Consider the following 24,501-nt stretch of genomic DNA (forward strand, 5'->3'; position numbering starts at 1 on the left):
AAATAGAATCCAGATTATATTGATGATATACCTGTAGCTCATGCCTGTACGCTTTCTTGGTGTTCTGATTTGATGGTCAATTGTCATGGAAACAATAACCTCTAAGATCACCAAAAATATGAGGATAACTGGGCAAGATGTAGATATCTCCTGAACAGAAGTGCTGCACTCTCTATTAATCAAATCAAATCAAATTTTATTTGTCACATACACATGGTTAGCAGATGTTAATGCGAGTGTAGCGAAATGCTTGTGCTTCTAGTTCCGACAATGCAGTAATAACCAACAAGTAATCTAACTAACAATTCCAAAACTACTGTCTTGTACACAGTGTGAGGGGATAAAGAATATGTACATAATGATATATGAATGAGTGATGGTACAGAGCAGCATAGGCAGATACAGTAGATTGTATCGAGTACAGTATATACATATGAGATGAGTATGTAAACAAAGTGGCATAGTTAAAGTGGCTAGTGATACATGTATTACATAAGGATACAGTCGATGATATAGAGTACAGTATATACGTATGCCTATGGGATGAATAATGTAGGGTAAGTAACATTATATAAGGTAGCATTGTTTAAAGTGGCTAGTGATATATTTACATCATTTCCCATCAATTCCCATTATTAAAGTGGCTGGAGTTGAGTCAGTGTCAGTGTGTTGGCAGCAGCCACTCAATGTTAGTGGTGGCTGTTTAACAGTCTGATAGCCTTGAGATAGAAGCTGTTTTTCAGTCTCTCGGTCCCAGCTTTGATGCACCTGTACTGACCTCGCCTTCTGGATGATAGCGGGGTGAACAGGCAGTGGCTCGGGTGGTTGATGTCCTTGATGATCTTTATGGCCTTCCTGTGACATCGGGTGGTGTAGGTGTCCTGGAGGGCAGGTAGTTTGCCCCCGGTGATGCGTTGTGCAGACCTCACTACCCTCTGGAGAGCCTTACGGTTGAGGGCGGAGCAGTTGCCGTACCAGGCGGTGATACAGCCCGCCAGGATGCTCTCGATTGTGCATCTGTAGAAGTTTGTGAGTGCTTTTGGTGACAAGCCGAATTTCTTCAGCCTCCTGAGGTTGAAGAGGCGCTGCTGCGCCTTCTTCACAATGCTGTCTGTGTGAGTGGACCAATTCAGTTTGTCTGTGATGTGTATGCCGAGGAACTTAACTTGCTACCCTCTCCACTACTGTTCCATCGATGTGGATAGGGGGGTGTTCCTTCTGCTGTTTCCTGAAGTCCACAATCATCTCCTTAGTTTTGTTGACGTTGAGTGTGAGGTTATTTTCCTGACACCACACTCCGAGGGCCCTCACCTCCTCCCTGTAGGCCGTCTCGTCGTTGTTGGTAATCAAGCCTACCACTGTTGTGTCGTCCGCAAACTTGATGATTGAGTTGGAGGCGTGCGTGGCCACGCAGTCGTGGGTGAACAGGGAGTACAGGAGAGGGCTCAGAACGCACCCTTGTGGGGCCCCAGTGTTGAGGATCAGCGGGGAGGAGATGTTGTTGCCTACCCTCACCACCTGGGGGCGGCCCGTCAGGAAGTCCAGTACCCAGTTGCACAGGGCGGGGTCGAGACCCAGGGTCTCGAGCTTGATGACGAGCTTGGAGGGTACTATGGTGTTGAATGCCGAGCTGTAGTCAATGAACAGCATTCTCACATAGGTATTCCTCTTGTCCAGATGGGTTAGGGCAGTGTGCAGTGTGGTTGAGATTGCATCGTCTGTGGACCTATTTGGGCGGTAAGCAAATTGGAGTGGGTCTAGGGTGTCAGGTAGGGTGGAGGTGATATGGTCCTTGACTAGTCTCTCAAAGCACTTCATGATGACGGAAGTGAGTGCTACGGGGCGGTAGTCGTATAGCTCAGTTACCTTAGCTTTCTTGGGAACAGGAACAATGGTGGCCCTCTTGAAGCATGTGGGAACAGCAGACTGGTATAGGGATTGATTGAATATGTCCGTAAACACACCGGCCAGCTGGTCTGCGCATGCTCTGAGGGCGCGGCTGGGGATGCCGTCTGGGCCTGCAGCCTTGCGAGGGTTAACACGTTTAAATGTCTTACTCACCTCGGCTGCAGTGAAGGAGAGACCGCAAGTTTTCATTGCAGGCCGTGTCAGTGGCACTGTATTGTCCTCAAAGCGGGCAAAAAAGTTATTTAGTCTGCCTGGGAGCAGGACATCCTGGTCCGTGACTGGGCTGGATTTCTTCCTGTAGTCCGTGATTGACTGTAGACCCTGCCACATGCCTCTTGTGTCTGAGCCGTTGAATTGAGATTCTACTTTGTCTCTGTACTGACGCTTAGCTTGTTTGATAGCCTTGCGGAGGGAATAGCTGCACTGTTTGTATTCGGTCATGTTACCAGACACCTTGCCCTGATTAAAAGCAGTGGTTCGCGCTTTCAGTTTCACACGAATGCTGCCATCAATCCACGGTTTCTGGTTAGGGAATGTTTTAATCGTTGCTATGGGAACGACATCTTCAACGCACGTTCTAATGAACTCGCACACCGAATCAGCGTATTCGTCAATGTTGTTGTCTGACGCAATACGAAACATGTCCCAGTCCACGTGATGGAAGCAGTCTTGGAGTGTGGAGTCAGCTTGGTCGGACCAGCGTTGGACAGACCTCAGCGTGGGAGCCTCTTGTTTTAGTTTCTGTCTGTAGGCAGGGATCAACAAAATGGAGTCGTGGTCAGCTTTTCCGAAAGGGGGGCGGGGCAGGGCCTTATATGCGTCGCGGAAGTTAGAGTAACAATGATCCAAGGTCTTTCCACCCCTGGTTGCGCAATCGATATGCTGATAAAATTTGGGGAGTCTTGTTTTCAGATTAGCCTTGTTAAAATCCCCAGCTACAATGAATGCAGCCTCCGGATAAATGGTTTCCAGTTTGCAAAGAGTCAAATAAAGTTCATTCAGAGCCAACGATGTGTCTGCTTGGGGGGGGATATATACGGCTGTGATTATAATCGAAGAGAATTCTCTTGGTAGATAATGCGGTCTACATTTGATTGTGAGGAATTCTAAATCAGGTGAACAGAAGGATTTGAGTTCCTGTGTGTTTCTTTCATCACACCATGTCACGTTAGTCATAAGGCATACGCCCCCGCCCCTCTTTTTACCAGAAAGATGTTTTTTCCTGTCTGCGCGATGCGTGGAGAAACCTGTTGGCTGCACCGCTTCGGATAGCGTCTCTCCAGTAAGCCACGTTTCCGTGAAGCAAAGAACGTTACAGTCTCTGATGTCCCTCTGGAATGCTACCCTTGCTCGGATTTCATCAACCTTGTTGTCAAGAGACTGGACATTGGCAAGAAGAATGCTAGGGAATGGTGCACGATGTGCTCGTCTCCGGAGTCTGACCAGAAGCCCGCCTCGTTTCCCTCTTTTTCGGAGTCGTTTTTTTGGGTCGCTGCATGGGATCCACTCCGTTGTCCTGTTTGTAAGGCAGAGCACAGGATCCGCGTCGCGAAAAGCGTATTCTTGGTCGTACTGATGGTGAGTTGACGCTGATCTTATATTCAGTAGTTCTTCTCGACTGTATGTGATGAAACCTAAGATGACCTGGGGTACTAATGTAAGAAATAACACGTAAAAAAACAAAAAACTGCATAGTTTCCTAGGAACGCGAAGCGAGGCGGCCATCTCTGTCGGCGCCGGAAGTAATAATGATGATCGTCCCATTCATCAGTTACTGTAACGTTATATGGGCCAGCACATGCCATACCACTATCAATCTCCCTGCAGAAACGCTCTGTATGAAGAATATCATCTGACTATACCTCAGACCGTTCAGCACCTCCTTAAAATAAATAAGAGGACTCCTGAATATTGATCAAATGTAAGTTGTTCAATGTGTTTGCGGTACTTTTAATCACTTATCCTCTTGAATTCCCTAACTGCGGCTACGCCGCCCATGTTCAGGAGCGACCAATTCTCAATTCCGAATTGCCTATTAAAGCCCCATGATCTGGAACGCATTCCTGTCTGATTTTGCTAAGCTATCCTTGTCATTTTGTTTTAAATTGTTAGAGGCACCTATTGTCCATCACAGTTCTACACCCCCAGTAGCTTGACTTCCTGTTTAGATTTTCTATTCCTTTATCTCTTTTGCGTCTAGTTTTGATTTGATTGTTTGTCCACACTGCTAAATTGGTGTGATTTATGACCATTGAGGAGGGGGGTGGGGGGGGGGGTGTTACTTGAAAAAGCTATTTTGGGCTTTACCCCTCCTGCACATACTATTTTTTTAAATTACAGTTACAAACAGTTTCTGTTTGAGCAAATAAACTAACCGGGCGGAAGGAGAGGGCTCAAGGGCTGCTTGGAAACCCCCCAGAATAGGGAGAGGATTAGCAGAAAGCTTCAGAGTAAATCCCTTATTTAATTTTTTTAATCCAGAGGGTGTTGAGGTCTGACAAGGCTTGGCCCTTTAGAAGTGTCTTTTAGGTGGCAGCAGACCTGAATTCACTCTGTCCCCCTCTGTTTGAATTTGTTGCAATTTTTGTTCTAGTCTAGCTTTCAATTTCCTCTGAAGCAAGAGTGATTTAGTTTTGAGTGGCCCAGCTATTGTAGACTTGTTAAAACAGGCCCCTATCAAACTGTCTGTGCTGCGGGCTTTAAATCAAAGCTATGATCCTGACAGTGTTTTGGGGGCCGAGTGGCGCAGCGGTCTAAGGCACTGAATTGCAGTGCTAGTGGTGGCACTACAGACCCGGGTGCAATCCTGGGCTGTATCACAACCGGCCGTGATCGGGAGTCCCATAGGGGTGGTGCACAATTGGCCCAGCGTCGTCCAGGTCAGGAGAGGGTTTGGCCAGGGTACGTCGTCATTCTAAATAAGAATTTGTTCATAACTGACTTGCCTAGTTAAATAAAAATGTGTTCTCTTGCTTTCTTTGAGTAGCAGAATGCTGCATTGGGGATTTGGGTTTTGGTGCGTCTGTCCCAGCATCCCAGGACAGTCTCCTCTCCATGGAGTATTTGGCTTCCTCTGCTTTAGAGAAACTGGTTTCCGTCCGGGTCTCTGTCTTCTGCTAAACCAGTCTACACACTCCACTGGCTGTATTGTTGCGTCTCTTCCGAACGGGACTCTATCCTGGCTAGTCCGGTAGATGGAATGTACTTTGAGTCTTGTATTGTTGGTTTAGACGCCCTCTACTGGACATCTGAGTACTGCAGTGACTTGAAAGTTTAACTGTTCTTCATCGCATTCTGTTCTGGGAAGTTCTCTCCAACTCATTCCACCCCATGCCTGTTATCTCGGTCTCTGATTCAAGCGCTCATATAATAGTCCTGATGCCTAACTAGTACTCATTCTAACCTTGTGCCTCCCTTTTTCCCTCAGCCCTGCGGTGTAACTGCACCAACTGTGTGAAGTCTGGTTATGAGTGTGAGACTGACGGGGCCTGCATGGCCTCCACCTCCTTCATCCAGGGGCATGAGCAGCATGTAAGGATCTGTATCGCCAGAGACAGCCTTGTGCCCCCTGGCCAACCTTTCTACTGTCTCAGTGCTGAGGGACTGCTCAACACACACTGCTGCTACACTGACTACTGCAACCGCGTCGACCTCAAGGTTCCCTCGCGTGAGTAAAGCCACACCGTCTGCGTTTTGTGTGTATCGCATAAGTAAAGCTTCCTCGTCTCCTGTCTTTTAATAAAAAATAAAAAATCTGCACTGATTTGAAAGAACAGGGCTGGTGAAGGCACCTTCCCCCCTATAGCAACCATTCCGCGTCTACCCCTCCAATGTTTTCATATCAGTGCACATAAGAGAGAGGAGATGGAGAAAGCCACTTCGTACTATTGAGATGCACCCTTTTTGTTTTATTTGACTGGGAAAGATGGTAATACCACTGCTAACACCCTGTTCTCAATTTCTCCCTCGCTCCAGTCCCGGTGAAACCAGGGGAGCTGGGCTGGGTGGGCTCTGGAGGCCCCTGGGGCCCGGTGGAGCTGGTGGCTGTGATCGCAGGGCCGGTCTTCCTGCTGTGCATGCTGCTGCTGGTGGGATTATTCCTCTTCCAGCATCACCAGAGGACCTACAGGTGAGTCTCTGGTCCCAGGTAGTACCATCTGAGTACGCCCTACAGATGGGATGGCAGGGCTGTGGTGTATTTGGAGGGGCGGGGGGGGGTGAGAAGATACCATTTTAGTTTCTGACAGCTGATCTTCTTTTGTACAGCCACAGACAGCGGCTGGAGGTGGAGGACCCCTCCTGTGAACACCTCTACCTGGCCAAGGACAAGACCCTGCAGGATCTCATCTATGACATGTCCACCTCCGGGTCTGGTTCTGGTGAGTAGACTGAGCCTACACTGCTGGAAGTAAAGGTTCTATACACAGAACCGCCCTGAACTCTACCCTCGCCTGCGAACAGAGGTCCTATTACACTGGATTCATTCAATGTTTAGAATACTCTTTAGCCACGTCTGTATGTAACACAATAGATGCATATGTGTACACATACAAGTTTAGTTCAAGTTAGTGTTTAGGCGAAAGCCCAATGGTATCAGTGGTCCTTCTTTCTGCTTCCTCCTGCAGGCCTGCCTCTGTTCGTGCAGCGTACGGTGGCCAGGACCATCGTTCTGCAGGACATCATAGGGAAGGGCCGCTTCGGGGAGGTGTGGCGGGGGAAGTGGCGCGGGGGAGACGTGGCGGTGAAGATCTTCTCCTCCAGAGAGGAGCGCTCGTGGTTCAGAGAGGCTGAGATCTACCAGACCATCATGTTGCGACACGAGAACATCCTGGGATTCATCGCCGCCGACAATAAAGGTGAGCGTTCCGTCGCTGTTCTACTACAGCACCACACAGAGAACCGTGTACACACACACCACTTACAACACAGACATATCTCTGGTGTTATGTAGGTGAATTTCATCAAGTTTTTTTATTTTTTATTTTTTTATTAACAGAATTATCCTCCATCTTTGTCTGCGTTTTTCTTTCTCTCAGATAACGGCACATGGACCCAGTTGTGGCTGGTTTCAGACTACCACGAGTACGGTTCTCTGTTTGACTACCTGAACTACTATTCTGTGACTATAGAGGGCATGATCAAACTGGCCCTGTCTGCCGCCAGCGGCCTGGCTCACCTGCATATGGAGATACTGGGCACGCAGGGTAAGCACAGCGGCGAGATGAATAAGGACCATACCGTGCCTTCGGAAAGTATTCAGACCCCCTTCACCATTTCCACATTTTGTTATTTTACAGCCTTATTCTAAAATTGATTAAAAAAAATAATAATTACCCTCAATCTACACACAATACCCTATAATGACAAAGCGAAAATGGGTTTTTAGTTATGTTTGCTAATTTATTAAAGAGAAACCTGAAATACCTTATTTACAGAGGTATTCAGATCCTCTGCTATGAGACTCAAAATTCAGCTCAGGTGCATCTTGTTTCCATTGACCATCCTTGAGATGTTTCACAACTTGATTGGAGTCCACCTGTGGTAAATTCAATTGATTGGACATGATTTGGAAAGACACACACCGGTTCCACAGTTAACCAACCGTACATGTCAAAGCAAAAACCAAGCCATGAGGTCGAAGGAATTGTCAGATCTCAGACAGAATTGTGTTAAGGCACAGATCTGGGGAAGAGTACCAAAACATTCCTGCAGTATTGAACGTCCCCAAGAACAGTGGCCTCCATCATTCTTAAGTGGAAGAAGTTTGGAACCACCAAGACTCTTCTTGGAGCTGGCCAAACTGAGCAATCGGGGGAGAAGGCCCTTGATCAGGGAGGTGACCTAGAACCCGATGGTCACTCTGACAGAGCTCCAGAGTTCTTCTGTGGAGATGGGAGAACCTTCCAGAAGGACAACCATCTCTGCAGTACTGCACCAATCAGGCCTTTATGGTAGTGGCCAGATGGAAACCAAGCCTCAGTAAAAGGCACATTTACAGTCCACTTGGAGATTGCCTAAAGTACTTTCAGACCATGAGAAACAAGGTTCTCTGGTCTAATGAAACCACTATTAAACTCTTTGGCCTAAATGTCAAGCGTCACGTCAGAAGGAAACCAGGCACTGCTCATCACCTAGTCATTACCATCCCTACGTTGAAGCATGGTGGTAGCAGCATCGTGCTGTGGAGATGTTTTTCAGTGGCAGGGACTGGGAGACTAGTCAGGATTGAGGGGAAGATGAATGGAGCAAAGTACAAAGATCCTTGATGAAAATCTGCTCAGGATCTCAGACGAGGGAGAAGGTTACCTTCCAACAGGACAATGACCCTAAGCACACAGCCAAGACAACACAGGATTGGCTTCGGGACAAGTCTCTGAATGTCCTTGAGTGGCCCAGCCAGAGCCCGGACTTGAACCCGATCTAACATCTCTGGAGAGACCTGAAAATAGCTCTGCAGCGACACTCCCCATCCAACCTGACAGAACTTGAGAAGATCTGCAGAGAAGAATGGGACAAACTCCCCAAATACAGGTGTGTCAAGCTTGTAGTGTCATACCCAAGAAGACTTGAGGCTGTAATCGCTGCCAAAGGTGCTTCAACAAAGTACTGAGTGAAAGGTCTGAATACTTGTGTAAATGTGATATTTCAGTTTTTGAAAACATTTCTAAAAAATATTTTTACTTTGTCATTATGGGATATTGTGTGTAGATTGATGGGGGGGGGGGCTATTTATTCCATTTTATAATAAGGCTGTAACAAAATGTGGAAAAAGTGAAGGTCTGAATACTTTCCAAATCCACTGTATGTGTTAACACATTCCTAGCCTGGTAGCCAGGGTGTTCTACAACCAAGTTAGCCAGTTAACTTTTGTTCCCATCACTTTACACCTTACACCTCTCACACGGCCATTGTTAGCACTCATTGCCCTGCCTATAAATTCAGTTTTTTTTATAGGATCCCTATTAGCTGATTCCATGGCGACAGCTAATCTTCCTGGGGTCCGACACACAACTAAAAAGACAGTACAGACAAACGACTTTACAGCTAATATATATATTACAAACGATGACCTGGTTCAAATGTTAACCTGGTTTAAACATTGTCGTGTGCTCCTGTGCTCCTTCCATTCCAGTCTTCCAACTCAGTGTTTCCTCCTCTCTAGGTAAGCCTGGTATCGCCCACCGTGATCTGAAGTCTAAGAACATTTTGGTGAAGAAGAATGGCATGTGTGCCATTGCTGACCTGGGGCTGGCAGTACGCCACGAGTCCATCACTGATACTATAGACATCGCCCCTAACCAGCGTGTTGGCACCAAGAGGTACTGACCCGACTAGCTGCCATGTCCTGAATTAAATGAATAGACTGCATAAAATAGACATTGTAAAAATGTGGAATATTTTTGTTCAATTCATCTCCTGAATTTGGTGTATTAGATACCGTATCTCAGTGATATACTGGTACACAAAACATCCTTTCCTTTAGTGGAAACCTGCTTGTCTCTCTGTCTCCCAGGTATATGGCTCCAGAGGTCCTGGAAGAGACCATCAACATGAAACACTTTGACTCGTTTAAGTGTGCTGATATCTACGCCCTGGGGCTGGTGTACTGGGAGATAGCGCGCCGCTGCAACACTGGAAGTAAGACACGGACTGGGTACCTTGCAGATGGTCCAATCTCACAATGCCTGGGGGAGTGCTTCAGCTCATTTTGGCCACACGAGTAGTTACTTAGGCTACATGGGGATTTGTAAATGAGTGATTCTGTGCAGTCTGACTGCTATGTAGTTTCATTGAAACACACCTTCACTTGTCAAGAACCACATTACTATGAGAACAATCTTCTTAGACGTGAGCATGTGACTGACCAGGCTCTCCCTCTGTTCTGGCCCCCCCCAGGTATCCACGAGGATTACCAGCTGCCCTACTTTGACCTGGTGCCCTCTGACCCCTCCATAGATGAGATGAGGAAGGTGGTATGTGACCAGAGGCTGAGGCCTAACGTGCCCAACTGGTGGCAGAGCTACGAGGTAATGAGAGAACAAATACGCACACAAAAAAACTCAAGACTTTCTGGACAGAAACATTGCATTTGTTTTCTAAGTTACTAGTGATTGACTGCATTTGAAATGTAAATATGGTGTAAACAATTGCTTTTGCAGTTTTATTGTACTTTTTAAATTCTTTATTCACATAAGGCAATTAATTTGACATTTCCTTTTCACCCTGTGGGACTAGGTAAAGGTAAAGTTGGTTGATTGTGTGTTGACTGACTCTAACCTCCCCCTCTCTCATCCTCCAGTCTCTGCGTGTGATGGGTAAGATCATGAGGGAGTGCTGGTACTCTAACGGAGCGGCCCGCCTCACGGCTCTACGCATCAAGAAGACTCTCTCTCAGCTCAGTGTTGAGGAGGACATCAAGATGTAAGATAAGAGTGGGACGGACAGGCGGCAGAGCCAGGTAGCTTGCTGGAGACGCACAACGATAGACACAGGCTGTATATCAAATGGCGCCCTATTCCCTATCTAGTGCACTACTACAGGGCACATGGAAAATAACACGGAAAGGACTGAGACTAAATCCTGCCAGTTTTAAAGCCACACTCCCAAGTTGTGACAAGGCCTACCCCGCCTTATTAGCCATAACTACTGAGAATCTCCCCTCTGCCGCTCCTCTCTTCTTTCTCCCTCCTTCACCTGGTTATCCCAACCTCCTCTCCTTCACCCACTCTTATCGGCCACCACACTACAACACGATACTACCATTAGTATCCCCACCAACCTCCCTGTTCAGTTTTACTTTGTGCTTTGAGGCAGTAAATATTACTATTGTACAGTGACAGGAATTTAGTTTGTAAATCTTTTTAATTATTATTTTTTTGCCACAAGACTAGCTGCGTCCTGAGAACTCATATTCATAATGTGGTTTCATGTAAAAACATTTGCTTTTGTGAGAATGTGGGAGAGTAGCAGATGACTCGCTTGTCGTCACCCAACTATCTGTACAGGATGAAATCAACCATATTAGGCAGGAAAGTCACTTCTATGGACATGTCACAATATACACTGAACAAAAATATAAATGCAACATGTAAAATGTTGGTCCCATATTTCTTAGGCTGAAATAAAAAGATCCCAGAAATGATCCATACTAATTTGTCTACATCCCTGTTAGTGAGCGTTTCTCCTTTGCCAAGATAATCCATCCACTTGACAGGTGTGGCATATCAAGAAGCTGATTAATCAGCATGATCATTACACAGGTGCACCTTGTGCACATTGTCACAACACAATGCCACAGATGTCTCAAGTTTTGAAGGAATGTGCAATTGACATGCTGACTGCAGGAATGTCCACCTGAGCAGTTGCCAGAGAATTGATGTTCTCTACCATACACCGCCTCCCATGTTGTTTTTAGAGAATTTGGCAGTAAGTCCAACTGGCATCACAATCACAGACATGTCACCACGCCAGCCCAGGCCCTTTACACTCACCTGTGGGAGTGTCTGAGATTAGCCACCCGGACAGCTGATGAAACTGGGTTTGCACAACCTGAATTTCTGCACAAATGGTCTGGCAAACTCATCTGCGTGCTTGTCGTCACCAGGGTCTTGACCTCACTACAGTTTGACATCGTAACTGACTTCACGCCCGAAAAGTGTTATTTTCGCAGATGAATCCCGTTTTCATCTGTACTGGGCAGATGTCTTTGTGTACGGCGTCATGTGGTTTGCTGATGTCAACGTTGTGCACAGAGAACCCCGTGGTGGGGATATGGTATGGGCAAGCATAAGCTAGGCACAACGAACACGATTGCATTTTATTTATGTCAATTTGAATGCACAGAGATACCGTGATAAGATCTTGAGGCCCATTGTCGTGCCATTCATCCACCACCATCACGTTTCAGCGCGGTAATGAGCAGCCCCATGTCGGAAGGATCTGTACACAGCGGAAAATGTCCCAGTTCTTCCATGGCCTGCATACTCACCAGACATGTCACCCATTGAACATGTTTGGGATGCTCGACGTGTACAACAGCGTGTTCCTGTTCCCGCCAATGCCCAGCAATTTCGCACAGTCATTGGAGGAGTGGGACTACGATCAACAGCCTGATCAACTCTGAAGAAGCACTAATTGTGTGCCTCATACTGACTGGTTTTCTGATCCACGCCCCTACTTTAAAACATTTTTTTAAGGTATCTGTGAACAACAGATGCATCTCTGTATTCCCAGTCATGTGAAATCCATAGATTAGGGCCTAATGAATTTATTTCAATTGACTGATGTCCTTTGTTCATATAAACTCAGTAAAATTGTTGCATGTTGCGTTTTTTATATTTTTCTTCAGTGTACATCAGAGTAGACTCACAGCCGTTCCTGTACAGATTTCAGAAGCCTGGAATAGCTTGTAGTTGATTGGACAACATTTCACATTTTAGTCATTTAAGACTTGTCAAGCATTAAAACAGATGGGTTGCATTCTGCTACTTGAATACCCCACGTTGCTCATATGTGACTCCTACACGTATCACATTTTGAGAGTTGGTCCAGTTTTATGTTTTGAAATGTGGCAGGGATGTTTTTTTGGAATGGTTTTATTAGATATTTTTGATGACTACAGAGATTTGATGTGATTTAAGAAGCCAGTCAAAGATGTAGCCTATTTTTAATTCAGTCCAACATGTAGGTAGGGGTAAGGAGCCTTTTGGACCTAGACTTAAGCGCTCCAGTACTGCTTACCGCGCGGTAGCAGAGAACAGTATGACTTGGGTGACTGATAAGAGGCATAAACGATGGTAATGAGAACTGTTTTACTATAGACACTACTGATGAAGACATTGTGATTTGTATACAAAACATAGGCATCTCTCTCTGTACTGTGGTCATTTTTCTTCAGTGACATCTTCAATGGTACTTTCAGCTGGTTTCGTGGAGATGCAGAAGTCAAAGAGAGCTCAGGAAAACAATGTTTTATTCTTGGCTTTTCTTGGATTGTAGGTATCGATTTTCCCTTTTACACTGGGCTAGTTGATATTGTGACGTAACTATGAGCTCATCTCACCATTTTGTGTATTTATTTTTGATTGAACAGTGCAAGAAGAATAGGCTTTGATTTCTGTTAACACTGGAACTGGGCTCTCTGAAAAAGGATACAATGTGTTCTGATGGTATGCAGAACAAGGGGGCTGTCTCAACACTGGGACCTCTGTCTTTACTGAGGTAAAAGATGCAGAGGGGGAAAAAAAAAATCATTTGGATTTGGGGCATGTATACCCCAGTAAATGTATGTTGCTGCTACTGTAACATTGGCAAGGATATGACAGATGGAGTTTTTGGCGGTCAATCTATCCTGGTATTTCATGAGGGCTTTGAGGAAGAGATGGTTGTCATGAGAACCAAATGTCAAATATTCCTATCCTTGTTTTAGCATGGGATATTTTTTTTCTTCGTTATACCATCAACTGTCCTATTCATACTGTAAACACCTCAATATTTCAAACACCATGTTAAACTTTTTTTTTTTTTTTTTCAGGACTAGTTAGAAAATGTGTACATATGGTAGGTGATATACATTAAAATACAAGTTTTGTATTAGTCTGTCTGAGTATCACTTTAGCATGCAAGTCTCAACTCGCATGTTTTATTTAAATGAAAATAAGATTCCAAATTATATTTAAAAATGCATTTTATTTTTCTTTAAAAGAAATAAAAGCAGAGACAAATGGATGGGGGAAGGGGGGGGCTGTATAGAAAACCTCTGTCGTTCTATGTACAATTCAAAATTATATCCATACAAAACATGCCACATACAATAAAAATTATTCATATTCCCTTAAAGTAGCTCAGCTGTACAGATGTAAAACATTTTTAAAAAGTTAGGTAAAAAAAGTTCAACTTTTAGCAAGCTCTTTATTTAATTTAAGATATGCAGAAAACTTAAATTAGATATTCAAACATGATAGAAGGTAGGAAGAAGTTACTTAAGCTAAAATCCAGTGAGCGGCAAAATGTCTAATGGTCTTCCCTTCAAATAAACAGGACAAGAAAAAATATCACTGACTCATACTTTACCAATATCTACCACTTTTAGAGAAGTACTATTGAGTGCAATTTATTCTCAGGTAAGTACTGGGTTAACTTTGAATATTTAGTCATAACATACATCAGACCGAGTAGCCTGTTTTCACAAGGTATACCAACACATTCACTTCTATAGGGAAGATGAAACACCAATCATATTTAACTAATATCCTAGCCAGGGAGAAGTTAAAGATTTTCCGTATACTAATGATCAAATTGTGACCAATCAAGGGAGAGAGGTTTTGGTAAAATTGACTAGTAGCATAAATTAAAAGTAAATGAACAAATACATGAACAATTTGACATAAATACACAAATGCTATGCACCCTTCAAGTGATTTCTCATTGTTGTAATAATCTTGACAACTTTCTTTCACTCTTGGCTTCTCATCCAAGTCATTGAAGACCTGACATCTTCACATACCTATTTTAACAAACTGTCTTTGAAAGCTTATAGCAAAAAATGCTAATAGAAAAACAGGTAAATGCAAAAACACTCCATTTTACATATATTTATATATATATACACACAGCATAATCTTTGATAAAATGATATCCAGTGGTTGATTTCTTTCATCAATTTTATTTCTCTACAATTTTAGATTTTTATTGATTAAAAAGGGGTTGGATAAAGAGTTTGTTGCCCCCCTATAGAATATATATACAGTTTGTACACTTTTGCATTTTTCTTACGTGAGGTTTTAGGTCAGGGTAGAGGGGACATCACCATGGAGACTTCAGAACTCTCCCCTTTGAAGATCTACTTTGTTATTAATTTCATTTAAAAAAGAAAAATGCCCTTTTGTTTTTTTAGTTTTTGACAAGTCTTCCCCTGCCCTTGATTAAAGACTCCAGTATAGAAAAGACCGTACTACCACTAGAAAACCACAACACAGGGATCTTTAGAAACACACCTAGCTGTGGTGTGGTTAGACAGGCAGGGCCAGGCAGAGAAAGACTCACTACAGTAAAAAAGTTTACAACAGTCCACTACATGATATAGAGAGGAAGATGCTAGATTCATGGTTGACGTCATTCGAGAAAAGAAAATATAAAAAATGCAGATGGGGTTTCAAGGACTAAAAGGTGGAACACAAACGGGATAGTAGTCTTGCATTATTACCCGCAAGCTTTCTGCTTAACGTGTGACCAGAAGGAATAAAGCAGCAAGCGTACGTTACTTCTCGCACTCAGTTGAACTTGATCGTCTTGCCAAAGACGACTTATTAGCGCAGTGATCCTGCTTCGCATTGACGCACCAATCCCTCGCTCGGTCCTCCAGAACGCAAGGTTAGATGTTACTGTGCATTCAGTCAACTAAAAAGCATGATATCTAAATGTGTTATAAATATGCAGAGAAGGGCAACAACATGAAATCCAGGATGATCAGGAGTAATCTCGTGATACCTGTTAAGCTTGTGATTGATCTTAATGGGATATCTTAAAAAAAAAAAAACGATCATATAATTTATTCCGTCTGTATAGATAATTAATGAGGAGTAATATTGTTGGCTCATTATTGTAAAATCAGCATAGAATAGAGCAAACCGGCTGCTAGTTAAGTTTCCCTGCTTGTCCGAGAAGGCTATATTATTAGCCTAATGAAAACATTCCCACCGACCCTTTTCTTCCCCCTTTTCCACAGTAGCAGTTTTTACACAAAGTAAGCAGTCACTCCCACTAGATCAATGAGGTAGACTGGGGGTCCAACTAACCCACCTTTTATAAACTCCTTTAGTCAGTCAGGCCAATAAAACCTTTATGTCTGGTGCCTCTAGAGGTCAACTTTTATTGTATCAGACATCTTTCTACTCCCGTCTCCATCAGCGATACATAGTTCTTCTATACAGACTCAGAGCCACTGTCTTCAGGATTGTCTAGCTAGCCAATAATATCCACGTTGGGGAGTCAATGACAACGGGAGAGTGTCTTTTCCTTAAGGGTTAGGTTAGGAAGAGGGGGAGTGTGGGGGGAGAAAAATAGGATAGGTAAGACCCTAAAAAAAAAAATGCATTCGTTTGTTCTTTAGTACTTAAAATGGCTTCTTTCTTCAAAGCTCTAGGTGAGATCTGTCCTAAGAGAGTATTGATATCACATAGAATCAGAACATTTGGTAGGTTTAGAGGATTGTATTCCAGCCATAGTTATTGAAGGGGGGAGCGGTAGGTAGGTAAGAGGAAAGAGTTGCTTTTGGCAGAGGACACAGTTCATCCACAAAGAGATTGTCCCACCATTCGGCTGGATGTCAATAGAGGTGGGTTTGTTTGCGTTTAGAATCAGTAATGCTCTTCAAACCTTTGGCTACAGGTGTGAATGCAAACGTCTTCGTCTTATTGATTTGGAGGTTAGATTTCCCTCCTCGTTCGTCAGCTTATGAACTGGGTAAGTAGTTCTAAAGACTATAGGCTTTGGCGCAGCAGGAGTGTTCTGTTCTGGCACCCAGGAGAAAGAAGGGACTCCCCCCTCTCTCTCTCTCCTCCTCCTCTCTGTTTTTCCCCGTTCGTTTAGTTCATCCACTTTCGGCAATTCCAGGCTCCGCAGTGGCAAGGGATCTTGTGCTGATCGTCCTCAAAGTCAAACTGATAGTCGTACGTCAGCTAGGAGAAGAGACAGAGAGGGTCAACAACAACACTGTGCTGTAATATCATTATTACATCAACAGTAGTCACACTGCTTTACTGTAACACAACCAAGACCCCCAAAGAGGCAGTTTAGGGCTTTTAAATCGGCGAAGGAAGCTGTATATTGACCAGGGTTCTCTGTGGTCTCACCTCTTCTCCCTTGGGGATCCGGCGACTGGAGATAATGATGATCTTGTCCTCTTTGTCAAACGTCACCACCTCGGCAACACAGTTGGGGGCACAGGAGTGGTTGACATAGCTGAAGAGGAAAACAGGAGGGTGAGACCGGGACAAACACAATAGGGGGAAAAAAAGAGAAAGTACACTTCCAACACCTACCGAGCTGGGCCGCCAGTCAGAGTGGCATCGATCACATGCTCGTTGTTGGTGCGGAACATGTAGATCCCACGGTTCTAGAAGAAAACAAGCAGGAAGAGAGGTCATTCTAAAACCCTCCAATCCACTGACACTTTGACTATGAACAAATATTACAACCTATATCGGTCTTTTCACCCTTTGGTTAAGTTTTTGTGTAAAATCAACAATTCAAATCACAGTTATGCCTGGAGGGGAACTAAACAGACAAAATACTTTTACTACTCGAGAGCCACCCACCTGTTCCTCGTAGATCTTCTCGCGGCGGTTGGCCACCTCGTTGCGGATGATGGTTCCTATATACTCGATGACCATGGTGTGTTTGTCCAGGTCCTTGGCAGCGTATAGCCCCAGGCCCTGGATCTGGGACCGGGCCAGGTAGACGTTGTTCTTCCACTCGGTCTTCAGGCGCCGGTACTGGGAGGACTTGGAGTGGACAAACTGCTTGCTGTAGGGGGTGTTGATCTCGCCGGTGAAGGTGCTCTGGTAGGCCTTGGACATGGACGTACTGTTCAGGGTGTGAGGCCTAAGAGAAAGAGACACAGAACTAGATCAGAGTCAGTCTGCACAGTCATCATGTCATTCAGTTTAGAAATGTTTCAGTGTCACTCCTCATTAGAACATTCAATGAAACACATTTTTAAAAACTTATTTTTTTATAGGACATTTAGGTCAACAGTGAGGGAGAGCACCCTCATTATTGTGTATAATGCATGGAACACACTTTTTGACCAATCAGAATGGGCCTGAACTAACAACTACTAACAGATCACACAGCTAGTTTCTCTACACCACTTATCTATTTCAAATGGGTTGCTGGTGTCTGAGTAAAATAAATATTTTAGGATGTTTATTTTTTTGGTGGTGGATAAAAACTACTCCAGTCTGAACTTACACTACTAAAGCCAGATAGAATGTGTGTAGAAATGATAATGAACATTTTGGAAAAAACAATTTCTTCAATTATCTAGAATTTTCTATATAGAGCTATTAGCAGCAGAGTTGGTTGATGTTGTGGTCTCAAACCAGTCAGCTAACTAAAATTTGTCATCAAGAATACAGGCAAAATGGATTATTTACTATCAATATAGCATTCAAAGAAGTTTCTGCTTCCCAGTTGGCCATTTTGGCCCCAAAAAATTGAAATGCAATTATTGAGTTGCGACTGAGACAATCTGGTCTTATTTGGGTCCCGAGTGCAAAACCAGCTGACAACCACTGCTTATCGATATCTAGATCACCTATATCTTCTATAACTATAAATCTATTTGGAAGACTATACTGCAGTCTTACCTCTTGCCGTGTGTGAGGATCTTGATCAGACTAAAGTTAATCGCTACAGCATATTATCATATCTATGTCGTCTACATGGAGGACTATACTGCAGTCTTACCTCTTGCAGTGTGTGAGGATCTTGGGCTCGGAGCGGGCGCAGCCGGTGGGGTTGATCATGAGCGGCAGCTCCATCAGAGGGTGGCGACCGTATCGGAACACATAGTCCTGGCAGCTCTCCACTCCAGGCAACTAATAACGTAACACACAGGATGTTAGTGAAGTCAAGGATGAAAAAGCATGATCCAAACCTCCGATGGCACCCTATTCCCTCTGCGGTGCACTCCTTTTAACCAGAGCTGTAGTGCAAAGTAGGGCACCGAATGGGCAATAGTGTGTGTTATTGGAGACACAGGACTTGGTGTCATGGAAGCAATGAGAGCAGAGGAGGGAAAAGCCAAATGGCGATTCTGATTTCGGGAAAGGACTTCTTACCGACTCAGTGATGCGCAGAACGGCGTGGACCGTGAGGCCGTACATGTCCTCTCCCTTCACATGGTCAGTGAAAAGCTTCAGCATGGCAGACTCTTCTCTCAGCTTAGCTACAGACTTAACCACTCTGTCCCAGATACCTAGAGGGAAGGCAGAAAAACACAGGACATGGTCACAGACCAGATTAGTAAATTGCAGCGATGGAGTCAATTCCATTTTAATTACGGACATGGCTGTGTTGCAATGGTGCAATTACCCCAAAAAATGGAAACTCAATTCCAAATCAATGGCAATTTAGACAAATGAACCCAAACTGTGGTCAGTTCTGTGATTGGACATTTCAACAGAGGCAGCCTGAGCAGGCTCTGGGTGTGGGGACAGAGAACGTACCTTCTGGGCTGGTGTCGCGGTAGTGCAGGTCCTCCTGTCCATGCTCCAGCACCCGTACCTCGAACAGCGGCCTTCCCTCCGTCTCGCTGATACGACAACGATACCGACACCGGCGGTTAGGCACCCGCGTGCTCCAGTAGATCCTGGTAGCCTCGTAGCCCACGGGGAAGATGGCGGTCGGGGAGTGGAAGGCTTGCATCTGAGACGGCAGCAGCTGGCCCACGGCGTGGAAGATGAGGCCGCCTACGCGGAACAGGTGGATGCGGTCGCCGCGTTGTAAGATGCTGGCGATCTGCTTGACCTCGTCTCTCTCGATGTAGACCCGGCGGAACACGGAGAAGCCCGTCAGCTCCTCCTCGCTGGGCCCTTTCAGTTTGTGTTGGGTGCACAGCATGGTCTTGTCCCTGAAGAACATGCAGCGGGCCTGGATGCCGCAGGCGAAGTGGTAGACGTTGGGGCAGCGCAGGCGGTTGCAGCTGTTGGTGGCGCCCGTCTTCTGGCAGCAGGCACAGCGGGTGCGGAGCCCGCGCCTCAACGCCATTTCGACGTTCATCAGCGCGCCTCCCTGCGTCTCGTACACCTCCGTGCTCCACAGGGCGCAGTTGAGATGAACCCACAGGTCCACGTCGATGTTGAGGAGCCTGGCGGGGCCGTCCGTGGCGCCGTCGCCCTCCTCGTGGCAGAAGCAGCACTTGCGTTTGTCCCGGGGCAGCTTGTCAGGTCTCAGGGTGATGCGGAGACGCTCCATGAGCTCTGAGACCCCGCGGCTGCTCTCCTTCTTGGAACCTCCTTTACGGATGGTGATGACGATCTGGAGACGCTTCCAGCGGAGGCCCTTCCACTTCTTCACCTTGGGCCGGACCAACATCTCCTCAGGGTCGGGGGAGAGGGGCCTGCTGCGGTGCTTCACCTTGGGGGAGGTGGGGGTGTCCTGGGGATGGGGGGCTGGCTGGTCAGCCGTCGTGGCATCATAGTCCGCCTGAGCAGCAGGAGCCTCAGCATCAGCAGAGTCAAGAACAGGAGCCTTAGTGTCAGCACCAGGGTCAGAGTCGGGGACAAGGACAGGGTCAGGAGGGGGAAGGATGGCCTCCTCAGCCTCCGTTTCTGTTTTGATCTGAACAGTGGCAGGCTCCGTTTTCACCTGAACGGTGGTCTGAGCAGGGCTGGAGGGAACTTGAAAGGGAAAGGCTAGCTGAGAGGGAAAGGCTAGCTGAGAGGGGGAGGCTGGCTGGGAGGGGGAGGCTGGCTGTGTGGGAGGCTCAGGTTCACTAGGAGGAGCAGGAGGAGGAGAGGGAGAGGAGGGCGGGGAATCCTGGACAGGGATGACGGGGAGATGGCGGACATCCAGGTCTGACACATTGGTGGTGTAACAGTGCTGAACCGGTTTGTCCTCCTGTTCGGGGAACTCCTGAGAGAGAAATTAACAAGTTGAAGAATCTCCTGACATTTGACAAAAAAGGCCATGTGCAAAGGTCTGTAGCTAACCTGACTAATGTATATGATTTATATAGCTCCATTTCCAGAGACTCAAAGCAATCTGTGTGTGTAAATTAAGTATGTCTATGGTGTACACTATATGCAGGCACCTGATTTGAGCCATAAGGGAGATTAGGCATCTACCACCCGACTACCACCATCAGATTACAAGGGGACGGCCATGATCTATGACATAGCCAATGGATATATAGCACAACCCCCCCCCCCCGCATCTCAAAATCAAATGGTTTTGACCGTTTGGAAGTTTTTAAGTCAGCTTCTTTTTCCTCTTCCTGCTTTGGCTGGTCCGTGCACAATGCAAAAGTGATTCCTTGTTATGAAATGATCAACGTTACCCTGTAACCTTATCTGAAAATGACCACATATACTGACTTATGGTAGAACCTGAAACAATCCAAATAAAAAGACTCTCTAAGCCCGGTTCAGCAGGTGTAGCCAGATGAGTTGTGTCTCCGGTAGCTTCCTTTTATTCCGGTAAAACACACATTTTCAACAGCGCATAGATAATAACCTAGCAAACGACATAGGTTGTCACTCAACGAATAAAGCCTAATGTCGCGCAAGCCATTTAGCACTTGAACGCTGAAGGTGCAGCGCAGATCAGGAACAGGCTGAAGCTGCGCACAGTGCACAAATTGACCAGGCTACAGATGTCCCTAGGGTGAGTCAGCATGCAAAATGACTTGTAGATCTATGACTGCAAACACAGTTACATGCTTAGTTTGACACGGAAGGGTGACGTATCAGTTGTCACAAAATATGAGGTATTTTCAGAAGGTAGAAAGTAATGAGCAAAAAAAATGTATTGACGATTCGGAATGTTTCCAATCAAAATGTCTTTTGACTGATGCATGCTACATTCGGATTGGTTTGGGGTCCGCCAATCAATACAGTCCCATCTTAAACATCTGAATCGGGGACAAATCCGTATCGGTGAATCGTTACACCCCTAATAAATATATAGGGTTGTATCATAGGGAGACTGTACAGCAGGCCTCCAAACAAACATCTTACCCTGGTGGCACTGGTGCAATAAAGTCCAGCCCATGATTTGATCGCACACCAATTTTTTTCCCCCCACGGGCATCACGCAATATACCTTTTTTGTGTGTGTGTAATGAGCTCAATAAAGTCATTCACAGTGCTTTATTAGGAGCGGCATGTAGTACACTACTGATATGGCATTCAGTAAATACGTTGTTTCATTTAACATGTCCCAAGCAAGAAAGCATGATTCAACATATTTTGATGTTCAACCTAATCCATTGATTGCCATACATTTCGGGTTTGACAGTCTGGAGCAATGCTGTTCAGGGATGTTTTGGCTGAGGAACAGGCCTGTCTATTGGAGGAATATCAGAGAAGGAACTTTCAGATTAATAAGGGATATTCACATCCCTGAAAGAGAGAGAATGTGGCCTACCTGTTTGATGAGTGAGAGGATGTCCACCTGTTTCTTCAGAGTGCAGCCTGGCAGAGAAACATCAAACTGTCTGAGCCACTCTGCGTCCTGGCTGGCTGAACTACCATCTATACCACCAGCCTTCACACACAGAGCACCTGAAGGGAGAGTTTGCTAATTAGATGATTGGTTTCTTCAATATATCTGACCATTTTCTTTCCTGTTTCGCCAATTATTTTATCTAGCTAAGAATTTAAGATGGAGAGGGGGGGGTTTCAACCTAGAGAAACATTAAGCTTAGGCATAAATCTAGGATCAGCTTATTCTTTTCCCTAAATCTTAAGTTTCTGGTTAAATCCATATTTAGTAGGTAGCTACATTCTATTTGGGACTTGACTGTGAGGAGAAATGTAATAGAAATCACCTGTCGGTCCAGTACCTGGTTGTTCGGGGCTTTTCCCTGGTCCTGAGGCTCCTGCTCTGCTCGGGCTGGGAGAGAAAGCCACCTCATAGGAACCAGGCATCCGCATGTGGAGGAGCTGAGCCACAGCCACCATTACATGGTTCAGATTCTGGAGAAGTACCAACCCACCCATCCATCAAGATCATAACTAGCCAAATTGTTTTTTTTCACAACAGACAGTTCATGGTTTAGTTCAGATAGGAGGTAGCCTGGTCCCGTATCGGTTTCAACCCATATCTGTATAGACAGCACAAACTGATCTGGGACCAGGCTAGATAGGAGATGGGTTGAAGTGAAAATGATAGGGGGTCAGAAAAGGGGTGTAGAGGGACGGAAGAGGATTAAGCTCAGTAACCTTGGCTGCAGCGGAGGTCAGTGTGAAGGTCACAGCCACCTCGTTGCTCTTGGCTTTGTCCCAGGGGTTGGTTGTAGACGCCAACTTGTCGGCCGCTGCTTCAAACAGCTTGTTCTCTGGAAACACTGGACAAGGGGAAGAAAAAAAATATATAACATGGACTGGCAAGTCCAATTATGTGTTTTGTGCTTGCATTTTGAAATATTTGAGCAATTTAGCAATGCTCTTAGACACTCAAAAGCAACTTACAATAAGTGCATTGTCAATAAGTGGCCTATATTATTTATGACATCAGAAGCTTGTGTAGTGGACCTACCTGGGATGGCAGTGCGGGGGATGAGTGGTATGATAGGGGATATGGTTCTCTCCGTCTCCTCCTCTTTGGGTTCTCGGAGGCGAGGGAAGCGTGGCGCCTCGTCGCCTAGGTCACTCTCAGGAGAGGACGCTGGGACGATACTGTCTGGAGCGTCGCTGTCCTCGTCACTCTCCATCCTGAAAGATATAAGTAAGGTAACGTTCGCAATCAACTACTCATTATTATCGGAGTAGTTCTTTCAGTATAGAGAGCAAAACATATGCTCTCCATCCTGGAAAACACGGTCGGTCAAGGCCACACTGTGTATGGGACGGGCGGGTACTATACACGCCAGAGGCAGCTACTCCGGAGAGAAAGAGAATGGTTCTCCTCAAACTATTGAGGAAAAGCTCAAAACAGTAACAACAATGTGATCCCAGGGGGGGAAGAGAGGAAAAAAGTAGCCACCGACAAGCGCTAGTTAGACAAATGTAAATGCCATCATCCCATTTGGCAGTGCCTGTCTTTACTGCATCAAATCAATGTAAAGAAGCTAGCTAAGATAGCCAGACGTTCGCTAGCCAGGCTAGTCGAGGCTATTTTACTGCGCTCCCCATTCTCGTCCACAACAACTCCATTCAGACTAAACAGCAGCCCACCTGTCGGTTGCTTGTTGTAGCCGACACATTTAGAGAACTTAATTGTGTCATTTGTATTCCATTTCGCATTGATAAGAGAGCTCCCACTTCACGTTGCTACACATGGAGCTACTGACTGTAGTGCCGACAAACTACAGGCTTGAAACCGGAGTAGGCGATAAGGGACGTCATAAAGTCAAGTCGATTTTTATTAAATGAAGGATTTCAAACGCCATGGCATATCCTTGTGTGTAGCAACGTCACAGATCATTTTATTTTTATTTTAACAAATGAAATGAATGCTCACGCAAGTATTCCGAATACGAACGTCAGTTTGACTGACTGTGCCCATCCCTAACACAGGATTAGGACAGGTGACCACCAGGGCCTAAAATGAACACCCCGCCACCCGCCAGATGTGGGTCGATTTTGGCATTGGCGGGTAAAGGTGTCAGGGCTCTCCAAGGTGTCAGCATTTCACTCGCAATTGTGAATACAAATAGGTCAAGTATGACCACATACAAAGCTAAATAAGTGCTGCATTGGCTGTTTCTTGTTTGATAGCTGGCAAATTCATCACTAAAAGTCAAAGACCTACGAATCCTATAGCCTATCCCACCTCGTGCTACAACACTGTTTGGCTGGCATAAAAGTCGGTCTAATTTACTTGAAACAAAAGTCTACTAAAGTAAGACTTTGTCCTTGTGTTTCG

At 45.4% G+C, this 24,501-nt stretch overlaps 2 protein-coding genes across 3 annotated transcripts in view; one reads left to right on the forward strand and one right to left on the reverse strand.

The window, feature by feature from the left end:
• Positions 1-13,503, forward strand: part of LOC139368413 (activin receptor type-1B-like) — a 31,441-nt gene extending 17,938 nt beyond the window's left edge. Inside the window, exons 2-10 of one of the 2 annotated variants that reach the window (XM_071107274.1) lie at positions 5,336-5,575; positions 5,884-6,037; positions 6,175-6,287; positions 6,534-6,764; positions 6,945-7,112; positions 9,071-9,227; positions 9,422-9,546; positions 9,805-9,935; positions 10,208-13,503. In XM_071107274.1, coding sequence (XP_070963375.1) covers positions 5,336-5,575; positions 5,884-6,037; positions 6,175-6,287; positions 6,534-6,764; positions 6,945-7,112; positions 9,071-9,227; positions 9,422-9,546; positions 9,805-9,935; positions 10,208-10,333 — 1,445 coding nt within the window. In that variant the 3' untranslated portion in view covers positions 10,334-13,503. Of the gene's footprint in view, positions 1-5,335; positions 5,576-5,883; positions 6,038-6,174; positions 6,288-6,533; positions 6,765-6,944; positions 7,113-9,040; positions 9,228-9,421; positions 9,547-9,804; positions 9,936-10,207 lie in introns of both variants that reach the window. The other variant, XM_071107273.1, reaches the window with a different exon arrangement.
• A 1,937-nt stretch (positions 13,504-15,440) lies between these two features.
• Positions 15,441-24,501, reverse strand: part of LOC139368414 (lysine (K)-specific methyltransferase 2D) — a 42,073-nt gene continuing 33,012 nt past the window's right edge. The window contains exons 40-50 of the mRNA XM_071107275.1: positions 23,173-23,348; positions 22,857-22,981; positions 22,478-22,610; positions 22,060-22,196; positions 19,140-20,547; positions 18,753-18,889; positions 18,379-18,509; positions 17,226-17,511; positions 16,950-17,023; positions 16,761-16,869; positions 15,441-16,586 (exon numbers count right to left, since the gene is read on the reverse strand). Coding sequence (XP_070963376.1) covers positions 16,494-16,586; positions 16,761-16,869; positions 16,950-17,023; positions 17,226-17,511; positions 18,379-18,509; positions 18,753-18,889; positions 19,140-20,547; positions 22,060-22,196; positions 22,478-22,610; positions 22,857-22,981; positions 23,173-23,348 — 2,809 coding nt within the window. The 3' untranslated portion in view covers positions 15,441-16,493. The remainder of the gene's footprint in view (positions 16,587-16,760; positions 16,870-16,949; positions 17,024-17,225; positions 17,512-18,378; positions 18,510-18,752; positions 18,890-19,139; positions 20,548-22,059; positions 22,197-22,477; positions 22,611-22,856; positions 22,982-23,172; positions 23,349-24,501) is intronic.

Source organism: Oncorhynchus clarkii, chromosome 16 (assembly GCF_045791955.1).
Source record: "Oncorhynchus clarkii lewisi isolate Uvic-CL-2024 chromosome 16, UVic_Ocla_1.0, whole genome shotgun sequence".
In the NCBI taxonomy this organism is placed as follows: domain Eukaryota; kingdom Metazoa; phylum Chordata; class Actinopteri; order Salmoniformes; family Salmonidae; genus Oncorhynchus; species Oncorhynchus clarkii.